Consider the following 24,665-nt stretch of genomic DNA (forward strand, 5'->3'; position numbering starts at 1 on the left):
CTGACTGACCTGCTGAGTCCTTCCAGCATTTTCTGCTTTTATTTCAGATTTCCAGCAGCTGCAGTATTTTGCTTTTGTTTTTTTTCACAAAACAATGTCAATTTTCTCCTTTCTTCAAATGGTAGATTAGGCAGTAAAGAGTTGCTGCTCCAACTCGCCCATCTATAAAAAACTATATAATTAATATATTGAATGACATACTGAAGTACCAATCAGCACTAGCATCAGAACTACGACCATCTGTTTGAGAAACAGTGATAAAATCTCTTGGCAACAAAGCTGCCCAAACAAATTATAATTAAACTACATTACCTAACAAAAACTATAAAGCAGATGATGCTTACTTTTGAACTGTCTAAAGTTTCTTAATCAGTGTTTAAAAAGATTAATGTTGAAATCTAAAAAGTGTAGTGTACATGTCATGTCTAACCTCTATTAAGTTTGAGATCACATGGTTTCAGGTGGGATATCGCAATTGTGTGGGACAGGCTTGATGCACCAGATGGTGTTTACCTGTCCGTCAGTTTTTGTAGGTTGGATGATTCAGCTGCTATTATTTGTCATGCTAACCATGCTAAGTACACTCCAGATGGTTTATTCTTTGAACACCAAAGACCTATAAAACTGGTTTGAATTCAGTAAATAAATGGAAAATCTTATTACTTATAAATTGCTAAAGAATGCTTTCATTAACTTAAGGATATTGTGAAACTTAAAGTACTATCAGTATTCACTACATATCACTCAATCACGCGACCTGTATGCAATCTAACACCATGGCGCTTTACCTGTTCTCCAAGTATTATGCGCATTGTGTGCCGTATCATATTTTTCAAACTGCTGGATTAAAGATGATCACTTATCCAAATTAACCTGACTAAGACACACATGGAGCAATTGATGTGCGAGCTTTACAACTGACTATTTATCTGTTCTAAACAGTTATTAAGAGCAGATATTGTGCCTCAGATACTATTGGTCATACGAGCAGATTCAAGAAAGTAAGGTTCATGCAAGAGAATAACAGAATTTGCTAGATATGTAATAGCAAAATCTAAAATGGGGCCATTTCTTAACAGTAGCATGGATTTTCTGAAAAAAAAATTATGAATAAATCCAACGTGCTACTGCTGTGAAAAAAAATGATAAAAATGATATGAAGACCTTGAGTCCAGCTTGAAGACCTCAGATATTACAAAAGTAGTTTAAAAAAAGAATAAGATAGATATTCAAAATAATGAAAACCTATAATATTTAGTATATACAATCAATGTGAAAACTACCCACTCTCTCCACTCAACAATTCAATGGGACAGTTGCAAATGCAGTTAAATGTTATAAAAAAAAGTTCCAAGCTGCATAAATTTGATGACCTGCTAAAAAATGTTTTTATACTGTACCAACTATGGTTAAAGGTTAATATAATAGTACGTAGTAAATCTGAAATATAAACATCAACTGTAATTTATTTACTTTCTATGACTGTCTCAATTTCAGCTGCGGTAGGGCTTCTTGATGAGGTTACATTTGTATAAATATTTATCTACTTCAGCAAATTAACAAAAATACAATATACAGGAGGATGAAATTTGGCCTGGATTGTCATATAACAACATCAAGGTTAAACAAGGATATTGTCATTACTACCTATTATGGACAGCTGTGGTCTATAGTCATCAAAATCAATTCAAGTTTACAAATCTTTTAGATAGGGAACACACATGGTTAGAGAGCTCTGAGGCAATGCAAGAAAATATTCATACAAATGGTATGTTGGCCTTCATAGCTAGGGGATTTGAGTATAGGAGCAGGGAGGTCTTACTGCAGTTGTACAGGGCCATATGTGAGGCCTCACCTGGAATATTGTGTTCAGTTTTGGTCTCCTAATCTGAGGAAGGATGTTCTTGCTATTGAGGGAGTGCAGCAAAGGTTCACCAGACTGATTCCTGGGATGGTAGGACTGACATATGAGGAGAGACTGGATCGACTGGGCCTGTATTCACTGGCGTTTAGAAGGATGAGAGGGGATCTCATAGAAACATATAAAATTCTGACGGGACTGGACAGGTTAGATGCAGGAAGAATGTTGCCGATGTTGGGAAAGTCCAGAACCAGGGGATATAGTTTAAGGATAAGGGGTAAGCCAGTTAGGATTGAGATGAGGAGAAACTTCTTCACTCAGAGTTGTTAACCTGTGGAATTCCCTACTGCAGAGAGTTGTTGATGCCAGTTCATTTGATATATTCAAGAGGGTGTTCGATATGGCCCTTACGGCTAAAGAGATTAAGGGATATGGAGAGAAAGCAGGAAATGGGTACTGAGGTGAATGATCAGCCATGATCTTATTGAATGGTGGTGCAGCTTGAAGGGCTGAATGGCTTACTCCTGCACCTATTTTCTATGTTTCTAAGTCTTGTACCAGCCGAGGGCAAAGAATCCACCCGGAAACATTTTCTAAAAATCGTTAGGTAAAATAACCCACACAATTGAGGAAAAGCTATCTAAGTACATGCAACAGTGAATATTATACCTATATATAATTAAAAGTTTTGTGTTTCGCACGCATCCACCGTATCAAAGGTGCGACGCACTTCAGAGACTTACCCAGGTGAAGTGAGGATTTATCTATTAAATCATCAAATAGCCAATTAAGTGCGAACAAATCAAAGGTAGCTTGATTCAGCTAAGCATCAACAAGGAATGAGTAAGCAACAGTAGACGGAGCAATCAAATTATAATTTTTATGAAAGCTACTAATCCCAAATTGGCAAATAGAGGACCAATTGGTCAAAATATTTTGAGGTTTGAGTTTTAGTCAGAATCATGAATATCTTTTCCTCAACTGATAAGTTATTAATGTTACTTTTAACAGTAAACATAACACAAAAAATGACCATTTTAGAAAAAAGCGGGAAGCTTGTTGACTTGAGGTGGAGCATGGCACCGAGGAAGATTGAGAAGAGGGTTGGAGCGATGACGCAGCCCTGTTTGACCCCGGTCCGGAAGTGGAATGGGTCTGTAATGGATCCGCCTGCAAGGATCACGGCCTGCATGTCGTCATGGAGCAGCCGAAGGATGTTGACAAACTTTTGGGGCATCCAAAACGGAGGACGACGCTCCATAAGCCTCACGGTTGACACAGGTCCTCAAACCTACCACCAAGCTCATAGTCTACAGGGCTGTAGTAATACCTGCCCTCCTGTATGGATCGGAGGCATGGACGATGTACAGAAGACACATCAAGTCGCTGGAGATATATCACCAACGATGTCGCCGCAAGATCCTGCAAATTCTCTGGGAGGACAGACGCACCAACATCAGTGTCCTCGCCCAGGCTAACATCCCCAACGTTGAAGCACTAACCACACTCGATCAGCTTCGCTGGGCAGGCCACTTAGTCCGCAATCCAGACGCGAGACTCCCTAAGCAATTGCTCTACGCGGAGCTTGTTCATGGCAAACGAGCCAAAGGTGGACAGCGGAAACATTACAAGGACACCCTCAAAGCCTCCCTGGTGAAGTGTGACATCACCACTGACACCTGGGAGACACCCTGGCTGAAGACCGCCCTAGGTGAAGAAAATGCATCCGGGAGGGCGTTGAGCTCTTTGAATCTCAACACTGTCAGCGTGAAGAGGGCAGGCGCAGGCAGCGGAAGGAGCGTGCGTCAAATCAGTCCCACCCCCCTCCTTCCCCCGACGAATATCTGTCCCACCTGTGACAGGGTCTGTGGCTCTCGTGTTGAACTATTCAGCCACCAAAGAACTCACTACTCTAGGCTTGGAAGCCTAGCCTCTCTGGGTGCGTTGCATTGCCGTACACAGGACTCGAAGTCAGAGTCGATACCGGGCCACCATACGTGGGATCTGGCTATCGCTTTCATCATTACTATACCCGGATGTGTGCTGTGGAGATCCGAGATGAACGTCTCCCTGCCCTTTTTTGGTAGCACTACGCGGTTACCCCACAACAGGCAGTCTGCCAGAATGGACAGCTCGTCCTTTCGCCTCTGGAACGGCTTGATTGGCTCTTGCATTTCAAAGGGGATGCTGGCCCAGCCCCCATGCAGTACAGAATTTCTTTTACTAGGGACAGCAGAGGATCTTGGCTGGTCCAAGTCCTAATCTGGCGGGCCGCGACAGGTGATTTATCATTTTCAAACGCTTCCATGACCATCAACAAGTCTGCGGGCTGCACCACCATCAACAAGTTTGCAGGCTGCGCCATTTCCAACCCCATGGTGGACAATGGTAGCCGACTGAGAGCATCCGCACAGTTTTCGGTGCCTGGCCTGTGGCGGATGGTATAGTTATATGTTGATAGCGCGAGTGCCCATCTTTGTATGCGGGCTGAAGCATTAGTATTTATCCCCTTGTTTTCAGCGAACAGGGATGTGAGGTGCTTGTGATCGGTTTCCAGCTCAAATTTGAGGCCAAATAAGGTACTGATGCATTTTCTTTACCCCGAACACACACGCTAATGCCTCTTTTTCAATCATGCTGTCGGCCCTCTCGGCCTTAGACAAGCTCCTGGAAGCATAGGTGACAGATTGCAACTTCCCCGCAACGTTAGCTTGTTGTAATACACACCCGACTCTGTAGCGTCACGTGCTAGCACAAGTCTTTTACACGGGTTATACAATACAAGCAGCTTGCTGGAGCATAAAATGTTTCTGGCTTTCTCAAAAGCAATTACTTGTTTTTTTTCCCCATACCCAGTTCTCACCTTTGCGCAATAACACATGTAGGGGCTCTAAAAGGGTGCTTAACCCAGATAGGAAGTTACCAAAATAGTTCAGGAGTCCCAGGAAAGATCACAGCTCCATGACGTTCTGTGGCCTGGGCGCGTTCCTGATAGCCTCTGTCTTGGCGTCTGTGGGCCGAATGCCGTCCGCCGCGATCTTTCGCCCCAAAAACTCCACTTCTGTTGCCATGAAGACGCATTTCGACCTCTTCAGCCGCAGCCCTACGCGATCCAGTCGCTGGAGGACCTCCTCCAGGTTTTGTAGGTGCTCGGCGGTGTCCCGACCCGTGACCAATATGTCATCCTGAAAGACCACCGTGTGTGGTACCGACTTGAGTAGGCTTTCCATGTTTCTCTGGAAGATCACTGCAGCCAACCGAATTCCAAACGGGCATCTGTCACAGATGAACTGTCCCTGGTGCGTGTTGATGCAGGTGAGGCTCTTCGAAGACTCCTCCAGCTCCTGCGTAATGTAGGCCGAAGTCAGGTCGAGCTTGGTGAACGTCTTGCCTCCTGCCAGCGTCGCAAATAGGTCGTCTACCTTAGGTAGCGGGTATTGGTCCTGTAGCGAGAAATGATTAATAGTTACTTTACAATCGCCGCAAATTCTGGCTGTGCCATCACTTTTGAGCACTGGAACAATCGGGCTGGCCCACTCGCTGAATTCCACTGGGGAGATGATGCCCTCATGTTGCAGCCTGTCTAGCTCGATTTCCACTCTCTCCCTCATCATGTGAGGTACCACTCGCGCCTTGTGGTGAATGGGTCATGCCTCTGGGACCAAGTGGATCCGCACCTTTGCCCCAGAAAAGTTTCCAATGCCTGGCTCAAAAAGGGAAGCAAATTTGTTAAGAACCTGGGTACATGAGACCTCATCGATATGTGATAGCGCTCGGATGTCATCCCAGATCCAGTGGATTTTGCCCAGCCAGCTCCTTCCAAGCAGTGTGAGGCCATCACCCGGGACAATCCAGAGTGGCAGTTCATGCACCGTGCCCTAGTAGGTGACCTTAACCATGGCGCTGCCCAGGACAGTGATAAGCTCTTTAGTGTACGTTCTCAGTTTTGTGTGGATGGGGCTCAGGGCTGGTCTGAATGCCTTGTTGCACCACAGTCTCTCAAACATCTTTTTACTCATGATGGATTGGCTTGCGCCAGTGTCCAGTTCCATGGCTACGGTTAAGCCATTCAATTTTACGTTTAGCATTATAGGTGGACATTTCGTCGAAAATGTGTGCACCCCGTGTACTTCAGCATCTGCCTCCTCGCTCCGAGGCTCGAAATTGCTTTGATCCACCATGGACCGATCTTCCTCTGCCACGTGGTGGTTAGCAGGTTTTGCAGAGCTTGCAGCTCGTTGGAGGTGCCCCATTGTTCCACAGCTCTTGCAAACATACCCTTTGAAGCGGCATGAATAGGCTGAATGGAAGCCTCCATAACGCCAACAAGATGTGAATTGCCTTGCATTCATCCTTTGTTGCGGACTCGGAGTCATCTGTGTCACCTGAGGCCTGCTGGCAGTTGCAGACTCATGGTTTCTGTCCTGTACATTTCTGCTCGCAAACAGTTCCAGTTAATTTATGAACATTGCTAGCACTTGTGTGCTGAGAGATTTGTTTGGTGTTATCACTGGTTGACATAAACGCCTGTGCTATCGCAATGGCCTTACTGAGGGTCGGTGTCTCTACAGTCAAAAGTTTTTATAGGATGGTCTCGTGGCCAATGCCCAGTACAAAAAAGTCTCTGTGCATTTGCTCCAGGTAGCCATCAAACTCACATTGTTCTGCAAGTCGCCTTAGCTCGGCGACGTAGCTCGCCACTTCCTGACCTTCAGATCGCTGGCACGTGTAGAACCGATACCTTGCCATCAGCACGCTCTCCTTCGGGTTAAGGTGCTCCCGAACCAGTGTACACAGCTCCTCATACGACTTATCTGTAGGTTTCACCGGAGCCAGAAGATACTTCATGAGGCTGTAGGTCGGTGCCCCGCAGACTGTGAGGAGGACCGCTCTCCTTTTTGCAGCGCTTCCTTCTCTGTCCAGCTCGTTGGCTGCAAAGTACTGGTCTAGCCGTTCAACATAGGCTTCCCAGTCCTCACCCTCTGAGAACTCCTCCAGGATACCCACAGTTTGCTGCATCTTTGCGTTGGATTCGTATTCTCGTCACCAGTTATTGTGTTCCTAACACAGATGAGGCTGCACACAGGGAGATTAAAGTAACAGTGACCTCAGTCTTTAATAAGACACTCCAGAGTGAGGAACAAGCCTTAGGGGCCAGCTTATATACAGTGCTCCCAAGGGATGCTGGGATCCCTTGGGACTTCAGAGGATGAGCTCCCTGGTGGCGGAACATGGGAGTGCATGTTTTACAGATACACAACAATAAGAATATAAGAAATAGGAGCAGGAGGAGGCCATTTGGCCCCTCGAGCCTGCTCCGTCATTCAATAAGGTCATGTCTGATCTGATCCTGGCCTTAACTCCACTTCCCCGCCCGCTCCCCATAACCGTTGACTCCCTTATCGTTCAAAAATTTGTCTATCTCCATCTTAAATATATTCAAAGAACTAGCCTCCACATCACTCTGGGGAAGAGAATTCCAAAGATTCATGATCCTCAGAAGAAATTCCTCCTTATTTGTTTTAAATGGGCAACCCCTTATTCTGAAACTATGCCCCTACTTCTAGATTCTTCCATGAGGGGAAACATCCTCTCTGCATTTACTCCATCAAGCCCCCACAGAATCTTATGTTTCAATAAGATCCCCTCATATTCTTCTAAACTGCAATGAGTATAGGCCCAACCTGTTCAACCTTTCTTCATATGACAACTCTTTCATCTTAGGAATCAATCTCATGAACCTTCTCTGAACTGCCTCCAATGCAAGTATATCCTTCCTTAAATAACTACTCCTGAAACAATGGCTCACATGCTTTGCCTGGAGCTGATCTTGGCAGGTGAAACCCACCACGATAATTAAAAAGACTGGTTTCCCATTGTGGAGTGATCAGTTTCCATGGGGAACTACAGTTGCCTATTTGTAAACAAGCCACTTCATTCAAGAGTTCTGAAATCTTCCACTGGCAAACCCAGCCCTTCAGTGCTACAACATGGCTCTGCAACCAGTTTCTTCGACTTGCAAGCAAGCAACAAATGGCTCGATTTACACAAATGCCCCTTCACCCTGAAAGTGTGATGGGACCAAGGGTGCAACTAGTGGGCAGATGGCATCCTGCCCTACCATTATTCCAACACATCATGCTGCGAAAATTAAGAGTCAATGTAACTATTTTGTTTATTTATAAAAGTAACAGTCAATTGTATTCAACAATTTCTGAGGCATTATGGTTTCAAAGAACAGTCACTTTGAGGCATAATTATGAAGGTGGCCATCTAGTGGAAGAAAGTCAGCACAGTACCTGTTTGCTGTGCACTTTGTACCTAATAAAGAAAAACTGAATTATCACACAATTTTAAATCTATAAATGGAGACGGTGTTGCCTTTTTTAACCCTTATATATTACAAGGTTGGCTCCAAAAGAAGGAGTGCAATTTATGATAACCCTGCAATATTCTCTTGCCATTTAAAGCAATGACAACTCCCTGGAAAGGGGAATTAACTTGCTGTCTCTAAACTGCTAACATAAATAGTATCCATTGGCTACACGGAGACTGGGCATAGCCATGTGCAGACTGAGCTGTAATTAATGGCCTGTATGGACATTCCTCCAACATTTTGGAAGTCTGTGCTCCAGACCGCAAAATTAATATGTCTCTCCACATATGGTCATAATTGTGACTTGAGAAACTGCATGTACAAAACACACTGGCACTGTTCAGATTTGGCACAACCTAAACCTTGACACATTTCCATTGACAGAAACTCAGTTATATAATAGTACTGGTTTTCATTTCTTCCGAGAGCTTTATGATTTAAAATGTTTGATTTGAGGCAACATGTGAGTAAACATTTGTACAGATCTCTCATTCAGTGTCCTGTTATTATGAAAGGAAGCAAAGAGCTGTGGACAGCATTCAATATTATCATGTCACTGGAGTAGAACTTGCATGAGGCCACAAAGGTGGGGATTTGGGTGCCTCAGCCAGCTGTAATATATAATTTTATGATAGCATCTATCTTTGAGTTAAGACATAAGAAATAGGAGCAGGTGTAGGCCCTACAGCCCCTCGAGCTTGCTCCAGCCAGGGAAAACAACCTCTCAGCATCTACCGTCAATCCCCTTCAGAAGCTTCTATGTTTCAATGCGATCACCTCTCATTCTTCTAAACTCCAAAGAGTATAGGCCCATTCTGCACAATCTCTCATCATAAGACCGACCTCTCATCCCAGGAATCAATCTTGTGAACCTCCGTGTGTCGCCTCCAAGACAAGTATATTCTTTAGGGAAATTGATGGGATTGAAGGCCGATAAATCTCCAGGGCCTGATAGTCTGCATCCCAGAGCACTTAAGGAAGTGGCCCTAGAAATAGTGGATGCATTGGTGATCATTTTCCAACAGTCTATTGACTTGGGATCAGTTCCTATGGACTGGAGGGTAGCTAATGTAACACCACTTTTTAAAAAAGGAGGGAGAGAGAAAACAGATAATTGTAGACCGGTTAGCCTGACATCAGTAGTGGGGAAAATGTTGGAATCAATCATTAAGGATGAAATCGCAGCGCATTTGGAAAGCAGTGACAGGATCGGTCCAAGTCAGCATGGATTTATGAAAGGGAAATCATGCTCGACAAATCTTCTGGAACTTTTTGAGCATGTAACTAGCAGAGTGGACAAGGGAGAACCAGTGAATGTGGTGTATTTGGACTTTCAAAAGGCTTTTGACAAGGTCCCGCACAAGAGATTGGTGTGCAAAATCAAGGCACATGGTATTGGGGGTAATGTATTGACGTGGATAGAGAACTGGTTGGCAGACAGGAAGCAGAGAGTCGGGATAAACAGATCCTTTTCAGAATGACAGGCAGTGACTAGTGGAGTGCCGCAGGGCTCAGTGCTGGGACCCCAACTATTTACAATATACATTAACGATGCAGATGAAGGAATTGAGTGTAATATCTCAAAGTTTGCAGATGACACTAAACTGGGTGACGATGTGAGCTGTGAGGAGGACCCTAAGAGGCTGCAGGGTGACTTGGACAGGTTAGGCGAGTGGGCAAATGCATGGCAGATGCAGTATAATGTGCATAAATGTGAGGTTATCCATTTTGGGGGCAAAAACACGAAGGCAGATTAGGAAAAGGGGAAGTGCAACGAGACCTGGATGTCATGGTTCATCAGTCATTGAAAGTTGGCATGTAGGTACAGCAGGCGGTGAAGGCGGCAAATGGTATGTTGGCCTTCATAGCTAGGGGATTTGAGTATAGGAGCATGGAGGTCTTACTGCATTTGTACAGGGCCTTGGTGAGGCCTCACCTGGAACATTGTGTTCAGTTTTGGTCTCCTAATCTGAGGAAGGACGTTTTTGATATTGAGGGAGTGCAGCGAAGGGGTTCACCAGACTGATTCCAGGGATGGCTGGACTGACATATGAGGAGAAACTGGATCAACTGGACCTTTATTCACTGGAGTTTAGAAGGATGAGAGGGGATCTCATAGAAACGTATAAGATTCTGACGGGACTGGACAGGTTAGATGCAGGAAAAATGTTCCCGATGTTGGGGAAGTCCAGAACCAGGGGACATAGTCTAAGGCTAAGGGGTAGGCCATTTAGGACTGAGATGAGGAATAAACTTCTTCACTCAGAGTTGTTAACCTGTGGAAATCCCTGCCGCAGAGAGTTGTTGCATATATTCAAGAGGGAGTTAGATATGGCCCTTACGGGTATGGAGAGAAAGCAGGAAAGGGGTACTGAGGGAATGATCAGCCATGATCTTATTGAATGGCGGTGCAGGCTCGAAGGGCCGAATGGCCTACTCCTACACCTATTTTCTATGTTTCTATGTTTCCTTAGATAAGGAGACCAAAACTGTGCACAGTACTCCAAGTGCGGTCTCACCAACGCCCTGTACAATTGTTGCAAGACCTCCTTACTCTTACACTCCAATCCCCTTGCAATAAAGGACAACATGCCATTTGCCTTCTGTATTGCTTGCAGTACCTGCATGCTAGCTTTGTTTCTTGCACAAAGACACTCAAATCACTTTGAACATCAACATTTAAAAGTTTCTCACCATTTAAAAAGTATTCTGTTTTTCTATTCTTCCTAGCAAAGTGAATAACCTCACATTTCCCCACATTATACTCCATCAGCCACCTTACTGCCAACTCACTTAGTCTATCTATATCCCTTGCAGACACTTTGTGTTCTCCCCGCAGCTTATTGTCCTACCTAGTTGTGTATAGTCAGCAAACTTGGATATATTACACTCAGTCCCTTCATCTCGGTCATTAATAAAGATTGTAAACAGCTGAGGCCCCAACACTGATCCTTGTGGCACCACACTAGTTACAGCCTGCCAACATGAAAAAGACCCGTTTATCCCTACTCTCTGTTTCTGTCCGTTAACCAATCCTCTATCCATGCTAATACATTACCTCCAATTCCATGAGCCCTTATCTTGTGTAATAACCTTTTATATGGCACCTTGTCGAATGCTTTTTGGAAATCCAAGTACACTACATCCACTGGTTCCTCTTTATCTACCCTGCTCGTTACATCCTCAAAAAAATGTCAAACACGATTTCCTTTTCATAAAATCATGTTGATTCTGCCTAATCATATTAGATTATCTAAGTGCCCTGATACCATTTCCTTAAAAATGAATTCCCGCGTTTTCCCGACAACTGATGCCAGGCTAACTGGCCTGTAGTTCCCTGTTTTCTCTCTCCCTCCTTTCTTGAATAGCGGTGTTATATTTGCTACCTTCCAATCCGTTGCGACCGTTCTAGAATCTAGGACATTTTGAAAGATCAAAACCAATGCATCCACGATCTCTGCAGCCATCTCTTTTAGAACCCTCGGATGTAGGGACGTCAGGTCCTGGGAATTTCTCAGCTTTTAGTCCCATTAGTTTCTCTAGTACTTTTTTTCTACTTATATTGATTGCATTAAGTTTCTCGCCCTCATTAGACCCTTGGTTCCTCACCATTTTAGGTATGCTTTTTGCATCTTCGACTGTGAAGACAGATACAAAATATTTGTTTAACGTTTCTGCCATTTCCTTATTCCCTGTAATAATTTCTCCTGCCTCAGTCTCGAAGGGACCAATATTTACTTTTGCTATTCTCTTCCTTTTTACATACTTGTAGAAACTCTTACAATCTGTTTTTGTATTTCTTGTTAGTTTTCTCTCAGTCTTATTTTTTTCCCTTATCAATTTTTTGGTCATTCTTTGCTGATTTCTGAAACTCTCCCAATTTTCAGGCTTACTACTATTCTTCGCAACATTATAAGCTTCTTTCAATTTAATGCTATCGTTAACTTCTTTAGTTAACCACGATGGATCCGAGTTGGATGCATTTTCTCAAGAATAGCGATGTGGTCTTAGCCAAGAGGTTCTACCACATAGAAGGGGCATGACAGAAAAAAACAGCATCTTCAGCTACAGCACTTTAACAAATCTAAGAGCCAACTTGTGAAAAGTGGCAAAATAAATGTAATCATAGCACTACTCCTCCTTACTGTTTCCATAGATACAAAAGGCATACAAATGTACCTTAAGCTTAATTCTAACTCACTCAAGTCTCAAACCTTTTCTGTAAAGGGAGGAGGCTTGCTACAACTTCAAAATTATCCAGTGTTGCCTCCAGAATTATAGTTTTTATTTTATAAACTCTTCCCCCCAAAAAATACGAAGAAAAAATGAAATGAACAAATTGTGCACTTGGGGGTTAATAAGGAAATACAATGTCCTATGATTAACTGTATGCTTTTGAGCATCTTTTTGCCATATGGATGTCTTCAGATGTTCACAAAGGATTTTGCTGGAGATGTTGGAAGATCATCATTTTTGTGTGAAATAATCATTATGTGACATCTGAATAATTAAGAAAATTTTGACTACTTTGTCAGCAGAAATCATCATAGGTATCCTGTATACAGATCTCTCCTTTTAGAATATTTAGGATTATTGGGCAACTCAGTTAGTTTCCTATAAGCTCCTGAAATATGGGCATTAGAATGTTTTGCTAATCATTAAATTACTTGAATTAGATTGGAGACTTTTCTACTCAGATTACCAAGTCAGCTAGCTGGAACACATTATATCCTAAAATGTAACTAACAGTATCTGGAGCCCTCCTTGTTTTTCTCTAAAGTTAGTTTAAGTCATTTGTGTTCCTACTGTTACCTTGAGCACAAATTATAGTTGTTTGTTAGCACTAAGGTTCGTTGAACAAAGAAGCATTGAGGCATCACTGATGAATATAATTTGTCTTAACACATCGATTACTGGATACAATGGGTAATTTATACATTTGTCAATTAAAATTAACAAATTAATTTCAAGTAATACAATTGTAAATAACATCTTACCGTCCCATAGTTTCTAGAACTGAATCAGTAATGTCATATGTTGGCATTACAATATCTCTTGTATTATCTGACCCACACCAGGAGAAAATAGGGTGAAGCTTCTCAGTAGTTTTTCTCTTTTCTAAAGGCCAGTCTCCGAGATTTACAAAGAACTCTAAATCTTGTATTTTTACCTAAAAGCAAAATATATTAGCATGAACACACTGCAGCAGAGTTTAATTGGCAAATCAATTGTTGTCAGTATTCTGTTAGCAGTTCTTGAATGCTTAGTGAGATTTCAGCATAGACAAACCAAACACCTATTCTATGAACATTTGACAAGTTGCAGCATTAGAAATACATCTTCAAAAATATTTGCATTGTCTTTTTAAAAAAGCTGTAGTTTGGTTCATGTATCACTCTGCAACCATGGTCAGTGCTATCTGAGTTCAACCAATAGGGTCTTAATCTGGATGAGAATTTAGAAAGATGCTTCTTCTAGCTGCCAAGCTGAGACTTGAGGATGCTTGCGGCAGGTAGGCAAGCCTCTCTTCCTCAGCCTCTGCATGGAAAAATTCCTCATCCTTGGTGATTTCAATCTTCATCTCACTCACCTTGCCCTTTCTCCTCTCATTTCACTACCGTCCCTTTGGTGCCACGTGATGCGAGGTTTTTGCACTGAAAAGCTGGCAAGCTGGATGCGTGGGATCCCTGGAGCACTGAGCGGCCACGCAGTTTAAAGGGAATGTTGGTCTTGTCCTCTCTTAACCTTCCCCTCCATATAAACTCCCCTATCCATATTCACAGTCACCCTTTGACATGTAATCTCATGTGGTATCTCTCATCACAATGTCTCGATCACAGACAAGGCCATCTCCGACCACTTACTTGTATCCCTCACCACTCACATCCTCCTACCCCTTTCCAAACCTGTTTCCTTCTGCATTCACCCCTGGAATAAAGTCTCCCTAAACTCACTTACAACTTTACTTTCAAACTCTCAACTGTCTAGCCTTTGATCCTACATTTACAATACTTCTGCAGCGGTCATCCACAAACTTCATTCCCTAGCCACCGTTTCCATCACCCTTCTTGGCCACTATCTCAGGCTGAACCAGAATGTGTGCAACCTCAGCATTCTATGTGACCCTGAGCTGTGCTTCCTACCCCATATCCTCTTGATCACAAAGACAGTCGACTTCCACCTCTAACATTGTCCATCTCTGCCCTTGGCTCAGTTGCTGAAACTCTCATCCATGCTTTTGTAAACTAGAGGTGATCCAAAACTCGATTGCCCATGTCCTAACTCGCATCAAGTTCCGCTCACCCATCACCCCTGTGCTCGCTAATCTACATTGGCTCCCAGTTAAGCAACGCCTCGATTTCAAAATTCGCTGATCGTCATTGACCTCCAGATCAAATGACTCAAACTTAAAATTCTCATACTCATGTTTAAATCCCTCCATAGTCTTGATGCTTCATAACTCTGCAACCTTCTCCAGTTCTCCAACACAAGAGGGGTCAAGTTTCGGCTCCTATTTTTTTGGAGCAACTAGTTTAGAATGGAGTTTCTTAGAAATTGCAATTCTCGGCCTTTAGTTTGCTCCAGTTCTAGTGAACAGATTTTTTTTTTCCAAAAGGGGGCATGTCCGGCCACTTACGCCTGTTTTGCAAGTTTAGGCAGCAAAAACTTACTCCAAACTAACTTAGAATGGAGCAAGTGTAGATTTTCGTACGCTCAGAAAAACCTTGCCTACACTTGGAAATCAGGCGTATGGAACGAAAGATGGGAAGGGTGGGGGGGGGCTTAACAAACATTAAACACTTCACTTTTACAAATAAAGAGCCATCATCAATAATAAATAAATCAATAAATAAAGCAATAAATCAATGCAAATAAATTAATTTAAAAAAATTAAAAATCAATCAATAAATAAAAAATTATTTCTACTCACCTACTGCAGCACCAGGGAGAAGGGGGAGGGGGAAAGAGAAGAAGATGGGTGGGTGGAAGAGCAGAAGATGGGGGATGGGGGTGGGGGGAAGCAGAAGAAGGGGAGGGGGAAGCAGAAGAAGGGGAGGGGGGTTGGGGGGAAGCAGAAGATGGGCAGGGGGGAAGCAGAAGATTGGGGGGGGGGGGGGAGGGGAAAGAAGACGATGAAGAAGCCGCCGGGCCCCGCCGAGGACTTCGGGCGGGGCCCGCACGCAGCCGATGCCGGGCTGCCGCCGCCGCCACCAACTCTTTGGGCGGGGCCTGCCCGAGCAAGATGCGGGCCCCGCTGACGACAACAACGACGCCCGCAGCCAGGAGTTCTTTGGGCGGGGCCCGCCTCCAGCGAGAGGCCAGATGGGCAGGTCCCACCGCCGAGGTAAGATGTGCAGGCCACTCGGCCGGGGATAGGGGCGGCGTCCCTTTGGCCTGGGATAGGGTCGTCGCTCCAGAGACAGGACGTCGGCAGCTACTGCGCATGCGCACAGCTGCCGGCACTGTTTTCAGCGCAGGGCTGTAGCTCCGCCCCCAGCAGCTCCTGCTGCGCTGCGGCGAGGTGGAATTAGGCCTGCAGCTATCTGAGAATCGCGAGGTAAGTATTCGGCGCAATTTTTGTTCTATAAATTAGGCGGGCCTCTCTGATGTGCACCGTTCTAGCGGGCGGCCGAAACGTGACCCCTCTGAAACTCTACATTCCTTCAACTTTGGCCTCTATTTATGCTCCACTTCCTTCCCACCACTGTCAGCCGTCCCCTAAGCTCTGGAATGCCCTCCCTAACCTCTCCACTTCTCTCTCCTGATTTAAGACTCTCCTTTAAAATCCATCTCTTTATAACTCCTGCTTTGGTTCGGCGCCAATTTCTGTCTGACTACACTTTTATAAAGTGTCGTGGGACGTTTTCTATATTAAAGGCGCTATATAAATGGAAAGTAATTGTTGTTACGTACAAAATGTATCAAGATTTTTATAAAACTGTAGCAAGATGAACAGAAACACCATGCTAGGAGGGAGAGTTTAGGAGGGGTGATGGAAGGCTTGGGAGAAAAGATAGGGTTAAAAATTCAATCCCGTCATGGATACCTTCTTGGGTTTTGTAGTGGCAGTCGCTCCAATAAGTGGTATGACCACCTTAATTTTATTGAAGTTGAGTCGTGCTGTCCTGTGTATACTTATATTCTAGCACAACTCAGAGTACAATAGTACCCTCTTGTGACCTGAACTGGATATTCATGTATACTTCTTCAATCTTTTTAATCTGTTTTTTTGCTTCTCCCAGGAGATCACATGGTTTCGGGTGGCGTGGAGTGTCTATGTTGTGATACACAAGGCATCGCAATTGTTTGGGACAGGCTGGATGGACCAGATGGTCTTTACCTGGTCATTGTTCGTATGTTCATAATCTTTCCAAAAGATGGACTGAGCAAACACTTGGTGAGATAAGGTTTGACAAAAATTGTTAAGCTGCTTTATTTCACAGCAAGATAAACATACAGAACAGTTGTTATGATTGGGGTCATTTCATTCAATCCGTGCAATTTATCTTTACCTAATAATGCAAAATAAAGAATATGCCATACTATCCCTCAACATTGGGTTCTCTTACACAAGAACATAAGAAATAGGAGCAGGAGTAGGCCAAACGACCCCTCGAGCCTGCTCCACCATTTAACACGATCATGGCTGATCTGATCATGGACTCAGATCTACTTCCCTGCCCGTTCCCCATAACCCTTTATTCCCTGATCGGTTAAGAAACTGTCTATCTCTGTCTTAAATTTATTCAATGACCCAGCTCCCACAGCTCATAGATTTACAACCCTCAGAGAAGAAATTCCTCCTCGTCTCAGTTTCTCAGTTTTAAATGGGCAGCTCCTTATTCTAAGATTATGCCCTCTAGTTCTAGTCTCCCCTATCAGTGGAAACATCCTCTCTGCATCCACCTTGTCAAGCCCCCTCATAATCTTGTACGTTTCGATAAGATCACGGCTCAAGTTTCAGCTCGAGTTGCTCCTATTTTTTTGGACCAGCTAGTTCAGAATGGAGCACCTTAGAAATTGCAATTCTCGGCATTTAGTTTGCTCCAGTTCTAGTGAGTTAGAATAGCTTCATTTTAAAACAGATATTTTTTTTCAAAAGGGGGCGTGTCCAGCCACTTACGCCCATTTTGCAAGTTTAGGCTGTGAAAACTTACTCCAAACTGAATGGGAGAGAGGGAGGCCCGAGTCCGATCTTCGCCCGGGGAGCCCATTCGGCCAGGGCTAGGGCTGGCGTGCTTCGGGCCCCTCCCACGCAGCCTCGGGGGCGAGAAGCTACTGCACATTCGCGCACACTCTAGTGCGCATGTGCAGAGGTCCCGGCACTGTTTTCAGTGCTGGGACCTGGCTCCGCCCCCGACCCCTTGTGCTGCGCCACGCTGAGCATGAAGACGTCCTGAGGAGCTCGCAGAAACACAAGGTAAGTTTTCGGCGCCCTTTTTATTCCAGAAAGTCAGCACACATTATGGAGGTGCGCCATTCTTAGAGGGTGGAAGCTTGGTCCCATTCTTCTGAATTACAATGAGTGGAGCCATCCTGTTACAAAATGCCTCGCTGCATGTGTCTGTGTTTTATCTCTTGCCATTTACAGTCAGAAAAGCAAGGCATACCAGACCCCTGTCAAGTGCCTGGAACCAACAACTGTCCAACACAATGAATATAAGTCATTTATCAATTCGTTACTCATGATCCACTATTCCAAGGGAAATCAACATCAAAGCGAGCTCATTAGCATCTTAACTTACTGTTGCTGCAGACCCTTAAAAAAAACTCCTTGAATACATTCCATGAATACACTATGCTTTAAAACATTTAAAGTAACTATTACTAATTTTTTTCTGTTTAAAAATTGCCAAACTATCCCAAAACATCAGATGGATTTGGGACAAAGGATCTTGGAAGTGAGTTCCAGAAAGCAGGGGTTGGACAACTGAAAGCTCTGCTACCATTGATGGGATAGAGAGAAGGTGGGAGGAACAGGAGGAAGGAGAGCAAGTCAGGAGGAAATTGCAGTATTAAAGAGGACAAGGCTATGCAGAGACTTGAAGATGTGAATGAAAATTGAAAATTTAATATGTTGAGACGTTGTCATTATAGATTTGAGAATGAGAATAATAGACAAGAAGCTTAGTGCTTGGGATACAAGCAATTGCATTTTATACAAGTTGGAGTTTATAGGGCATGGATGAAGGAAGGTGAGCAAGGAAGACATTGGAATAATGAAGTCTGACAGTGACAAAAAAATATCGATAATACTTTGAGCAGAAAAGGCCTAGTACACCCAGCGCTGACGGGAAAGGGTTAATATTAAATAGTACCTATTTCTTAATTAAAAATCTTCCCCCAACTGCAATGGTCCCAATTATCTCAAAGTTCATGCAGTTGCAGAAATTTCTCAAACGGCCAATTTGAGACAGCAAGTTAATATTCATGTATTTATAGGAAGATGGAAAATATTAAGTGATTACATTTAATACAACAGAATAAAATCACTAGAAGTAACATTTGAATAATGCACTTCCAAATACATCGATAAATGTTAAGACTGCATTAATATAGCACCTTTCATGTCCTCAGGCCATCCCAAAGTGCCTTACAACCAATGAAGTACATATGAAGTGTAATTACTGTTGTAATGTAGGAAACACAGCAGCCAATATGTGCACAGCAAGGTCCCACAAACAGCAATGCAATAATGACCAGATAATCTATTCTGATGATGATTGTTGAGGGATAAATATTGGCCAGGACACTGGGGAGAACTCCCCTGCTCGTCTTTGAATAGTGTCATGGCTCTTATACGCCCACCTGAAAGAGCCTCAGTTTAGCGTCTCATCACAAAGATGGCATCCCCGACAGTGCAGCACTCCCTCAGTACTGTCCTGGAGTATTAGCCTCGATTTTGTGCCGAAGTATCTGGAGTGGGGCTTGAACCTACAACCTTCTGACTCAAAGGCCAGAGAGCTACCACTGAACCCCAGATATTTTTTTGATCTTGGCTGAGAATGTTTATATTTAAGCAAGTTTTACAAATCAAACAAGATTCCTTACCTTTCGGGTCAGGGACAGCAAAATGGAATCCATGAATATTCGAAAGCCAACATGTTCTCCAAATGTTTTTACATAAACCTAAATTATTTTTTAAAAACTGTGATTAACATGAGAATTAAATTTTAGTCACTGTAATACAAATTTCAAAAGATTTGGAACATGATATTGGCTGCCATTACTACCACACCCTTTGGGCCTCTGACTCCAGCCTCCTGTTTACATCCCCTTCGTCTGCCATTGGTGGCAGAGCTTTCAATTACCTCGGCTGTACTGTCTGGAACTCCCTCCCTAAACCTCTTTGTCCTCCTTTAATAAGCTCCTACAAAACTTACCTCTTCAACCTAGCCTTCAGTCAACTCCCCTGAACCTCTCTCCCATGGACTGGCATCCGTTCTGTGCTATATTAGGCAAGTTGTTGATGTATTTGTTTGAAGTAATTTGTGTGAACTTGGCAGTTTATGATGTTTGGGAACATAATGCTTGCGTGTTGAATGATATATTTTACAGTTGATGTCTCTTTGCATCTGTGCTAGTGATTTGTTTGTGTTTTTTTTTGTCTGTGTATGTACATCTGATTTATGCTATTAGTGATGCATGTGTTATAGTGAACAGTTGAATGTTTTTCTTAAGTGAATCTGTTTGTCTGGTGGAATATTTTGCTGCTTGATCTGTATATAGTTGTCTTTATGAGAGTTAATGGTTTTTATCTGTATTGCGTAATTTCTGTGTGACTGTGTCTCTGATGTGCTCCTATGTCCTGTGCCAGGTTTTTATCCTTTTGATGGTTGAAAAAATATATTGGGAAGAGGAGAGGGACAGATGTGACAGAGTAAAAGAATAGAAAGTGATGGTGTTAAAAAAACAGTGGGAGGAGTTGGAGACTTGGAGCAATAGTGTGCGCTCTGATTTTGAATTATTGATGGATAAAAATAACTTATTGGGGAGGAGGAGAGAAATGGAAAAGGAAGGTGAACATGAAAAAGCTAAGAAAGGGAGACATAGGCTGAAACCAGAACAAAATGGTGGAGTAGAAAGGAGAAAGAAAAAAGAAACAGTGTTGGAGAAGAGATATCCAGCTGGATATTGTGGGGTGCAGAAGACTACGAATGGCTCAGAGACAGAGTTGTGGGGCACAGGAAAATTATCACTGAACAGTCCAGAAGGTGACAAAGAGAAATGGGAACAAAGGGCTGGCAGCGATGAGGTAGGGGCAGGGGATAATGGCAGGGTGAGAGGCAGCCAATAGCAGGAAGGTTAGGCAGGCTGCACTGGATGACATAAGATCATGGAAAGGCTATGGCAATGGCAAAGATTGCAAAAATCATTGGCAGATTGCTGACATGCCATGAGAGGTGGAAATGAGAAGGAGCGATTATGAGGTGGAGAGGCCACAGTTAGGGGGAGGGTGAGTGGGAGAAGCCAGTACAGAGTGAAGGAGTCTGGAAAGAAGAGCCAGGTAGCAGGCTGATGGTGAAGAGAATTGAGGATCGTGAGGTAAAACTAGCCAAGCAGCAAAAATAAAATTGCAGTGGAATTGAATGCCTCACATCACATCAAAGGGTGGATTGAATACCAGGCATTAGGATTATCTATTAAAAGTAATGGAAGCCAGTATTACTGTTACACTATAACCATTATCTTTCAGCATTATCAAGCTAGAACAGTATTACTAAATCATGACAAGAAAAAATTGTGACAAACAGGAAGTCTAGTAAATTCTAGATAGGATGGGTTGTTTATAAGGATATGAATATACCATGTAAAATATAAAAGAAAAGACTGCAAATGTTGAAATAAAAACAGAAAATGCAGTCTTTTCTTTATTTGTGATCTACATGGTATATTCCTATCTTTACAAAACAACCCATCCTCTGATATGAGCAATGCTAATAATCTTTGAAATTATGCCTTGTATACCCAAGTCCAGTTCATTAATATAAAGACTTGGATTTCTATAGCGCCTTTCATGACCACCGGATGTCTCAAAGCGCTTTACAGCCAATGTAGCACTTTTGGAGTGTAGTAGTCACTGTTGTAATTTAGGAAATGAGGCAGCCAATTTGCACACAAGCAAATATACATAAAAAAGAGCAGTGGTCCCAACATCGACCCCTGGGGGACACCACTGCACACTTCCCTCCCGTCTGAACCATTCACCAATTGCAAATTTGCTCTTCCATTTCCTTCCTGCTATTTGGTGGCCTATACTATACACCCAGCAGCATAATATTGTTCCTAAATTCTAACCAAATATATCCTATCTTTTAACCCTCAGGTATATCATCCCTTTCTAGTGCTGTAACATTAGATTTGATCAATACTGGCAACCACCCTTATTTTTCCTTCCTTATCTTTCCTGAATACATTGCAGCCAGGAATATTACTTGCCTATTTCTCCCCTTGTTTGAACCAGGTCTCCGTTATTGCTGTCAGTCACATGTGGCTACTTTTGCCTTACTTATCATGCTCTGGGCATTTACACACATGCACTCTAAACCTATCTTAGTCTGCCTTGCATTTCCCTCCATATCTGATTCCTCCTATTTCTAAACTAATCTTTATTCTAATGCAGTTTGTTTCTCCCAGTCCTCTGTGCTCTCATCACAGAGAGAGTTAACAGGGGAAAAATTGCGGTCGGAGGATTCCTTCAGACGAATGCCTCCGGCCCAAAATTTTTTTAACAAAAATAGCTGGTGGTCCCAGAGGAACATAGGATTCCGGTCGGAGGCCTCCATTCGCTATGCAGCATACGGGAACATATCTTCCAGGTATGTATTCGTAACCTGGGATAACATGGGCCTGGACCACCAATACATCTAGGGCTGGAAATTCCCCAACTTTGCGCCCGGTTGTTCGGTGATATTTCGCTGTTTTTGGCGAAAAACAGCGAATCAGGAAATTCGGAGAAGTCTTGCGCCGGAGATTTTTAAATACTGCTGGGGAGCGGACCGCCGGCGTGCAAGACTCGAAATAGCGCTTTTGACAAAAATTTGGCTCATAGCGCACCCGTAGTTAGGACGAAAAAAACGCCGGGAAAAACCTGCATTGCAGCCCTTGGAACAGCGGTAGGTATGAAGACCTGCAAAAACGGTAAGTTTTTATTTTTTAATGCTTTTGCAGCGATTCGATAGTTAAGTGTCTTGTGAATGTTTTGTGATTCTTATTTTTTGCAATTTATTTTTGGTGGTTTCCCCCCTCCTGAGGCCCAACTTGCAGTGGTATCGGCCTCGGAGAAAAGTTGCAGAAAATTTGCAGTTTGCGCCACGAATCTTCGTGCAATGCCGTTTTTACTGCTGGGCGCATCTAAGTGTGAATTTTAGGCCTCGTAGCAGTAGCGGATTCATAGCGGTATTTTTGGTGAAAAATACCGCTATGACCAAAAGTGGAATTTCTAGCCCCAAGTATTCTCATTGATAATAATGGGAGCGCTGTTTGTACGAGCTGCCATTACTATCAGTGAGAATACCCGTCAAAAACACAATAAATTAAAAAAATACCTCAAATATTTAAAATGAATTGAAATTGAATGTAATTAAATGTTTCAGAAAAAATATATTTTTTTGAATTTTTTTTTGTGTGTTTTTAATAGGGTTGAAAAGAAACTTACCTTAATGGACAGGGTTTTTAAATATAAAAATGTGTGATTAAATGCATTTTTTCTATGTTTTAAACTTTTACGCTGCTTTTACCAGGGGTCAGTGTTTGAAGGACATTCATTGGGCAAGAGTTGGGCAAATAGCCCAAGCTCTGCCCTGCGGATGTCCTTCCCGCGGGGATGCGTTGGATCTGTGAAAAGAAATTTTGACAGATTGGAAAAACCGGTTCTCAGCACATGCACATCGCGCGCTGAGAACCAGCATTTATGAGGCCTCTTCGGGTGCGGTGCGCACATCGTACGCACCCGGTGAGGCCGCAATTTACGGCCCAACATGTTGAATGACCTGCAAACTACCTAAAAGAAAATTATTACATGACATTAAAGCTGATCAGGGGGATGCTGGAAAGATATTAAAAGAAAAGAATGTGAAAATAGTTAAAGATGGTGAAAAGACATTTGAGAGGCCCACACAAACAAAAAGGTGAGAAAATTAGAAAAATTGGACAAAGAGGAAAAACACTTGCAAATGCAAGAGAACTGAAATGAAAACAAAAAAACACTGGCAAAATACAGTGTGTCCACCAGAACCATAAAAATGTGTTATACTGCTGCCAAACGTGAACATCTCTTTAATGCTTCAAAGTTTAATTGATGTTACGTAAGCACTAACCGTTTATTCAAAAGTTAATTGCTATTCAAGCTGGAGATGAGAACCCTGGCTTTGTTTGTGGAACAGCCAATTAAATGCCTGGTGATGTTGTCGTTGTGATATTTTCTGTTACTGGAGAGCTTTTCTATACATTGGAACTGATAAACTCTGCCTCTTTGTACTTGTGAAGTTTACATCAGGAAGTTTGTGACACCTGAAGAGTGACAGAAAGATATACATATTTATATATCTTGATTCAGCTAAATTATAAAACTGTAATTAAACGGTAATTAAAATGCAAGATATAAATATACTAAATGAGTTCCGCCTACATTATTTAGTTTGAGTTACATGTACAACATCGCTTTGTGTTTTAAATACAAAACAAAGGGTTCTCTGCAGTGCACAGGTGGTTGCTGCCACTGTTCTATGACATGTACCAGCTTGACATGTTTTGTGAATGTAGCAGAATTTACACCAGGCTCCCGAGAGAAGGGTGACACAGCGGAGGGGCAAACGATCTCACTAGTTTCAACCCCAAACAATGTAACACCATAGATTTTGTTCTGAATTATGTAATTTTTTTTTAAAAAAAGGTGTATATTATGTGGGAAACCTTTTGATGCTATATCCTAGGATAAACGATGGCAGTTAAAATTGTTTTCAAGAAACATTTCAAATGCTTTCATTGGTTTCCCCTTATCTTTTAGTTTAGGTTTTTTGGGCTGTTTTTAGCAGTGGAGGCTCATTCGTGTATAGTTTTCCAAATAGCTTAATGTTTTTGAGGCAATTCACATCATTCAATTAAGTGATGTTTTATTTTAATCAATATAATATTTGAGCCAATTAGAAGTAAGATGGATACTTTGCATGTATGACATTTACAAGGATTAAAAGTTATTTCCTTTGCACTACAGATACCTATGCAGGAAGACAGAGGGAAGTAGAATGGGGGGCAGAAGCAAAAGATAGAAAGAAGAAAAGTAAAAGTGGAGGGCAGAGAAACCTAAGGCAAAAAGCAAAAAGGGCCACATTGCAGCAAAATTCTAAAGGGGCAAAGTGTGTTAGAAAGACAAGCCTGAAGGCTCTGTGCCTCAATGCGAGGAGTATTCGGAATAAGGTGGACGAA

The 24,665-nt window shown here is 42.8% G+C and overlaps 1 protein-coding gene and 1 long non-coding RNA gene across 3 annotated transcripts in view; one reads left to right on the forward strand and one right to left on the reverse strand.

Moving 5' to 3' along the window:
- The window catches only part of poglut2 (protein O-glucosyltransferase 2), a 75,234-nt gene that overhangs the window by 35,781 nt on the left and 14,788 nt on the right, over nucleotides 1–24,665 (reverse strand). The window contains exons 2-4 of one of the 2 annotated variants that reach the window (XM_070891888.1): nucleotides 23,558–23,750; nucleotides 19,290–19,367; nucleotides 13,235–13,407 (exon numbers count right to left, since the gene is read on the reverse strand). In XM_070891888.1, the coding sequence (XP_070747989.1) occupies nucleotides 13,235–13,407; nucleotides 19,290–19,322 (206 nt within the window). In that variant the 5' untranslated portion in view covers nucleotides 19,323–19,367; nucleotides 23,558–23,750. The remainder of the gene's footprint in view (nucleotides 1–13,234; nucleotides 13,408–19,289; nucleotides 19,368–23,557; nucleotides 23,751–24,665) is intronic. The other variant, XM_070891887.1, reaches the window with a different exon arrangement.
- LOC139275023 (uncharacterized) overlaps nucleotides 1–24,665 on the forward strand; it is a 40,132-nt gene that overhangs the window by 8,817 nt on the left and 6,650 nt on the right. Inside the window, exon 2 of the long non-coding RNA XR_011595657.1 lies at nucleotides 16,481–16,635. This is a non-coding gene — a long non-coding RNA (uncharacterized lncRNA). The remainder of the gene's footprint in view (nucleotides 1–16,480; nucleotides 16,636–24,665) is intronic.

Source organism: Pristiophorus japonicus, chromosome 10, assembly GCF_044704955.1.
Source record: "Pristiophorus japonicus isolate sPriJap1 chromosome 10, sPriJap1.hap1, whole genome shotgun sequence".
NCBI lineage: Eukaryota > Metazoa > Chordata > Chondrichthyes > Pristiophoridae > Pristiophorus > Pristiophorus japonicus.